The sequence below is a fragment of the Panicum hallii genome, chromosome 4, assembly GCF_002211085.1.
Source record: "Panicum hallii strain FIL2 chromosome 4, PHallii_v3.1, whole genome shotgun sequence".
In the NCBI taxonomy this organism is placed as follows: domain Eukaryota; kingdom Viridiplantae; phylum Streptophyta; class Magnoliopsida; order Poales; family Poaceae; genus Panicum; species Panicum hallii.
This window is the reverse complement of record NC_038045.1, coordinates 47,151,238-47,157,382: the sequence shown is the minus strand read 5'-3', so window position 1 is coordinate 47,157,382 and position 6,145 is coordinate 47,151,238. Positions and strand designations below refer to the sequence as shown.

At 48.2% G+C, this 6,145-nt stretch overlaps 1 protein-coding gene across 1 annotated transcript; it reads right to left on the bottom strand.

Annotated features, from left to right (window-relative positions):
* Positions 1-898: 898 nt before the first annotated feature.
* Positions 899-2,716, bottom strand: LOC112889531 (cytosolic sulfotransferase 8-like). Its single transcript, XM_025956224.1, has 2 exons — positions 1,394-2,716; positions 899-1,349 (listed from the first exon to the last, which is right to left on the bottom strand). The coding sequence occupies exon 1, from the start codon at positions 2,535-2,537 to the stop codon at positions 1,488-1,490; it is 1,050 nt and encodes a 349-aa protein (XP_025812009.1). The 5' UTR covers positions 2,538-2,716; the 3' UTR covers positions 899-1,349; positions 1,394-1,487.
* Positions 2,717-6,145: the final 3,429 nt, after the last annotated feature.

Sequence of the window (6,145 nt, the reverse complement as noted above, 5' to 3'; positions counted from 1 at the left end):
GACTGCAGCCGTGCAAGGCTCCCCAGCAGCGCCATGATGGTGGGGCTAGCGATGCCGGCCATTTTGTTGCACTAAGGTGACGATGCGCGTGAAAATCCATCCCTTCTTGGGACGGTGTTGATGACGCCATTGGCATCATGCCCTTCCTAAAGGCAATATCGGGCATCTATGCCGCGCGGAAGACGATGTCAGGCAATTCCAGCAAGGACGCATGCTTTTGGCGGTGGCTACTTCCGAAAGGGAGCTTTTGTTTCTTTCTTTTCCTTTTTTTTAGAAAAAGATCCAGTCCGTGATGTTGGTTGTGTGGTGACTCGCGTCGACGTCCGAATTCGGCCGAGCTGAGTCGTGGTCTGGTGGAGGCTCGGGTCGATGCCCCAATCAGACTGGGCAGAGTTCCGTTGATGCTCGTGTCGATGTTCTAATCCGACTGGGTAGAGTTGAGAGAGATCCTGTTGATGTCCCAATCCAATCGGACGGTGTTGTTTGTTTGAGTTGAATATGAGTAGTGCCTTGGTGTGAAACGGCGCGGGTTGATGTCCCAATCCAACCGACCGATGTTATTTTTCATTTTACCCAGTCCGAATTTATTCTGCTTTTTAATATAATCGGCAGCTCTTCTGGTTTGTTAAAAAAGTCCAAGTTATTCAAGATTATAAACTTCCATTTGAGTAACTAATAAAGCGCTCTCTCTCTCTCGCTACCTGAAGAGAACTCTATTTTCTTGTTTTCATTATTTTCTTTTGCATTGTAGAAGAACATAGTCTACTGAAGATGAGTTTTCTTAGATAAAAATGAAAGATGCAACGGAACAGTTCAATAGTTTCACAATGAAAATAAAACACTGCAAAATATGCTGCAGGATAGAAAGAAATGTCCTCAAGAATGTCGAGCACATATGTTCAGATAACAATGATGGCATACAACGATTAGGCTCCAGTGCTTCCACTCTTCAGTTACAGAAATAGGTGAACAATGACAAAAGTTGGCATGATGTGCAGTGAGACAGTGCAAACTGATATATCAATGAGCAGCAACAGTATAACTTCACTTGGAAGAGCTTGAAGGTCCGTTGTCTCCTGCTTACATGCCCTCACTGGTCGAGTACCATCTGCCAGTCTGCCTGACTTCTCGCCTAGTTCGCTCCCCTTCTTCGTTGATCTTCTAGCCACGCCCTCACCACTCATCATCCGGGGCCATGCCATGGAATGTCAGGAAGCTCTATGCCCGCACAGTCACGCTCTGTAAGGATGGATAGCAGAGTCGATCGAGAGCTAGCCTAAAATTGACTGCAGATTCAGATGCTGTAAAGTTCAGAAGCTGTATGATCGCACAGTCACGATCAATCAAGATTTTCTCAACCTTACTATATTTCCACATATATTAAAGATACAGACATTTTAGACAGAGACGTATATAAAATAAGCATTATGCATGATCGATAGATCATGCGTTCACGCACGCGACGGTATCGCAGCACTCGAATGAATTCAAGGAAACGCGAGGCCCGTGCCGCGAAGCTTGTCGGCGACGATGTCGTCCATCCGGCACGCCATCTCCGGCGTCATGTGGCTCTTCCAGTCGTCGGTCACGCCCTTCCTGAAGAGCGCCTCGCGTGGGAACTTGGTGCGCGTGTCCACGTAGCCGGCCTTGTTCGCCTCCATGCCCCTCAGGCTGTCGAGGCTGCACAGCTCGACGATGCCGCGGACGACGCCGTCCTCCTCCTCCGCCGCGGAGAACGGCATCCCGACGAACCGCGCCAGCCTCCGGACGTTCTCGGCGGGGTCGCGCAGGAGCTCCTCGTACCGGAGGAAGAGCACGTTCTCCGGCCTCGCCACGCTGGCGCGCCAGTAGCCGAGGATGTGGTCCCAGAACGGGCCCCACAGCATGGTGCCGTCGCAGGCGATGTCGAAGACCTCGCTGAACTCCAGGTCCGGGTACACTCGCCGGAAGTAGTGCCACAGGGAGACGACCATGTCCTTGGGCTCCCTGCAGATGTACACGACCCTGCAGCCACCGCCGGCGCCGTCGGCCGGCACGGCTCCCGGGATCATGGCGAGCGGCATGTGCGTGTTCATGAGGCGCGGGGAAGGGAGCGCGTCGAGCATGCCCTCCAGGCCGCTGATGAACATCCCCTCCAGGAACGGGAGGCACTGGTGCGGGTTGAGACGGCGGAGCGGGTGGTCGCCGGAGCCGGGCGGGTGCGCGCGGCGCGCCAGCGTGGCGAACGCCAGGGCGACGAGCCACGTGGTGCCGCCCTTGGGCAGGCTGGCCACGATGACGTCGCTGGGTCGGGGCTCGAAGCGGCGCTGGAGGGCGGCGGCCGCCGGGGCCAAACCCTCCGGCAGCCAGAACCCCTGGTAACAGCAGAGCTTCGTGTTGGACATCCCGGCGATCGTACAGCATGGTAGGGCGGAGACCAGGGCGACGTACTCTTCCGAGGGTCTCTCCGGCACGGCGGTGACCATGTCGCCGTCGTGCTCGACGTCCTTGAACGGGACGGGGCCTACTCGAACACTTGATCCGCCGGTGGTCGCCATGGGAGGACTGGGCTGCAAAGGTTAGTGGCCACGGTGGTAGACAAGTGTCGGAGAAGAAATTGGTCACTCAGGTGGCTGATAATCGCTTCTCCACTCTAAGGCCAACCCCAGCAACATCCCCCGTCTCCCCATTTCTCCTAAAATATGGAGTTTTTGGTACTGTTCACATCTCCAGCGGTACCTCAAATTTCTCCCCTAAAATCCGGGTGCACCCCGCGGTCTCCCATTCCTACGGGTGCCCTCTCTCTCCCCCATCCCGCGTTGGCCATTCTGCTACCGATACGTGGCTGCGACCCTCTATCTACGCATGCGAGTATGGGGGAGATGGTTGGGTTGCACTGCTGGAACCGTGTCTACCGATGGGGAAGGATGAGATGGGCCCCACGTGTTTTTCCTCCAATATGGGTAATTGGAAGGGAAGTATTGCTGAAGTCGGCCTAAGAGGATCTCCAGGTCATCCTTTCCTCAATAAACTGTTAATATTAGAAAATGGTATGTTCCAGCAGTTTTCTAATACCTCTTTCTTTCTCAAATAATAATTATTAGGTTGTTTCAATATTTTACCTTAACTCCTCTAAAATAAAGAGAAAATTTTGGCTCTCCCAGTATATTAATTGTATTGGGATGAGATTATTGAGAAACCGTAAAAGCATCTCCTCCAATAATAGAAAATGGTATTGGAGTACATTATTGGAAGCCATACCTCAGAGTTGGCCTTGCCCTCGATTCCCGGCTAGGTTCCCGGCTAGCTATTTACTAAATTGGCTGTTACCAAAACTGCATATAAAAATTGGCTGATTTCATAAGGCCATAGGGCCATACGTGGAAATTAAATAATCTTAGCCGATCCAAGTCAATCAATCCACATCAACCAACCACCTCAAATAGTTCATATATAAATATTCGACTCTCATGTACGGAGGAGAGGCACACCCATCAGGCGTGGTGCACGAGTGCGATTGAAAAAGGGATTAGTGCATTTATAGTGGTACGATTTTAGGACATACGTTAAGAATAAAGGTTTTTTTATAGGATCCACGTTTTCCATGCGTTTTCAGCAAAATTTCGTCATCTAGTGTCGTATGCACCTAAAGTTCGACTGTTTCGTATGGATTAAACTAAAATGAGCTGGGAACTCAATAGTTTATTTTCTAAAAAAATACGCCATAACATGAATATGGATGTGCCAAGTTTTTTTTAGATTTTTCAAAAACTTCATAGTGCGTTTAATTTTACCACTTTTAAAATCTGTGCATTGGACCGGGACCAGGAGCTACTCCCCGGGCGAATTTTTTAAAAAAGAGATAAAAAACATAAAATTTGGAAAAGGGGAGGCGGTTGGGAAAATTCGAAAAATGGGTACCTCCCGCCCGTTGATCGGACGGGAAACGTGGGGCCGAGGACCTCCCGCCTATCCAGCGGGCGGGGAGGTCCTCCGAGGGCCTCTTGGCAAATAAGAAAGTTATCTTATTTGCGAAGAGATCCCTGCGGGAGCATCCCGCCCATCCAACGGGCGGGAGGTGGTGCCGAGGGGCATCCCGCCCGTTGGTCGGACGGGAGGTCCTTCCCGGCTATATAAGCCCCTACCTGCCCCAAAATTGCCATTTTATTCAACAAAAACTGGAAAAAAAAGAAAGGGAGGAGAGGAAGAGAGAAGAGGAAGCGGCGAAACCCTGTTCACACGTCAATTTGGAGGTATATTCTCATTCTAGCCGTATAATTACTTAAAAATACCTATAATCTAGGACATATTTCTTAGAGTAGTTATGTTTTAAATAGTTTTTAGTATTTTCAATTGTTTTTAGTATAATTTATATTCTGAATAGTTTAGATTCTGGAAAATATAATCTGGGAATCGCTGAAACTTAGGGTCATTGTGTATTAATATGTAGTATAACTAGTTTATTAATGATTGATAGATATGTCTTCCGAGAAGGGTATTTTCAGTATATATTACGGAGAAGGAAATGTGATTTATGAGCTGAATGGGGTAGATTTAAGTGAATTCAACTGTGCGGTCAGAGGAATTACCAGACCGCACGAGAGGACATTTGAATCCCTATTCAACTGGTTAATGAGGGGATTAAGAATTAATCAGGAAACACACACTGTGAGTATTCAGTGCGTCATAAATCGTACCACTCACGATTTGATCTGGGAGCTGATGGCACTTGCAAGCAACCGGGACTGGTTAACTTATCTGCAAAATGCAAGTCATTGGCAATGGTCATTGATACTTCTTGTCAGTGTGCACCAGAACCCTTTGATAAATATTGAAGCTGCTCCGGAGGATGAAAATATTGATGAAGAATTTAAGGAGGCAAATATTGAGTCAGGTGGCACCACAGCACCTCAATGTGTGGTTGATGAGGGCGAGAACATATCCTTTAATGTTGAACAGCTGCAAGACGAAGAACGTGAATTGGATGAAGCAATGAATGCCGATTCGTCTGATGATGACGATGATGTGCCTGAAAAATGGGTAAACAGCGACTTCAGTCATCTTGTCGTAGATGACGGATCTAGCGTGCCTTCGAATTGCAGGGAGAATAAAATTGTCCAGGGTGCGAGGTACCACTCAATTAAAGAGGCGAAGGAAGCTGTTAAGTGCTGGTCTCTCTCTCTTATGCGAGAGTTTAAAACAGTCGAGTGCAAATCTCGTAAGTATGATGTGGTATGTGTGAAGGAGGGCTGTCCGTGGCGGGTGCATGCCTATAAGGTTAAATGGAAAGATTATTGGGAATGCTCAATTGTCACTCAGCACACTTATCATTTGCCGGGGTGCAGAAGACCCATCGCAACCTTACATCGCAATATATCGCAAATGAGATGTACGGGGTGGTAGTAGAGAACATGTTATTTGAACCAAAGTCTATTATCAGGTATATTCAGGAAAAGTACAAGTATACTATTTCGTACAGCAAGGCGTGGAGTGCAAAATAGAAGGTGTTGGAGATGAGGTTTGCTACGTTCGAGGTTGCATATGATAATATTCCTCGATTACTGGCCGTCCTATGTCAGAGAAATTATGGAAGTTATTATGATCTGAAAAGTCTAGACAGAGGAGAAGGTCCGCCCTATATATTGCAGCGGGTCTTTTTCAGCTCGGGTCCATGCATTAACGCGTTCCAACACTGCCGGCCTCTCCTGTTCATCGATGGGACCTTTCTCACAGGAAAGTATAGATTGCAAATGCTGACAGCTATTGGAGTGGATGGAAACAATCAATTGCTTCCTGTTACTTTTGCTTTTATTGAGAGTGAGAACACAGACAGTTGGTACTGGTTCCTGGAACGGGTTAAGCTTGCAGTCGTTCGGGGTAGGGAAGATGTCTGCCTGATTCATGATCGTCACGCCGGCATACTGAGGGAAATACTAGATTTGCAGGAGGGGTGGGTGGAGACCGGAGAGCTGCCCAAGTGGTGTGATGTTCGCAGTAGGTGGTGCATGAGATATATCGGTGCAAAATTTTTCAGGCAATTTAAGAACAAGCACCTTATGGATATGTTCAAGAGGCTATGCAAAGAAACAAATCAGCAAAAATTTAACAAGCAGTGGCAGAAACTTGATGAACTGATCGGGAAGAAAAGAAGCGAGGACGTATCAAA

Excerpts from the sequence above, each read along its gene's own strand:
- LOC112889531 (XM_025956224.1), bottom strand. The coding sequence starts at position 2,537 with ATGGCGACCACCGGCGGATCAAGTGTTCGAGTAGGCCCCGTCCCGTTC.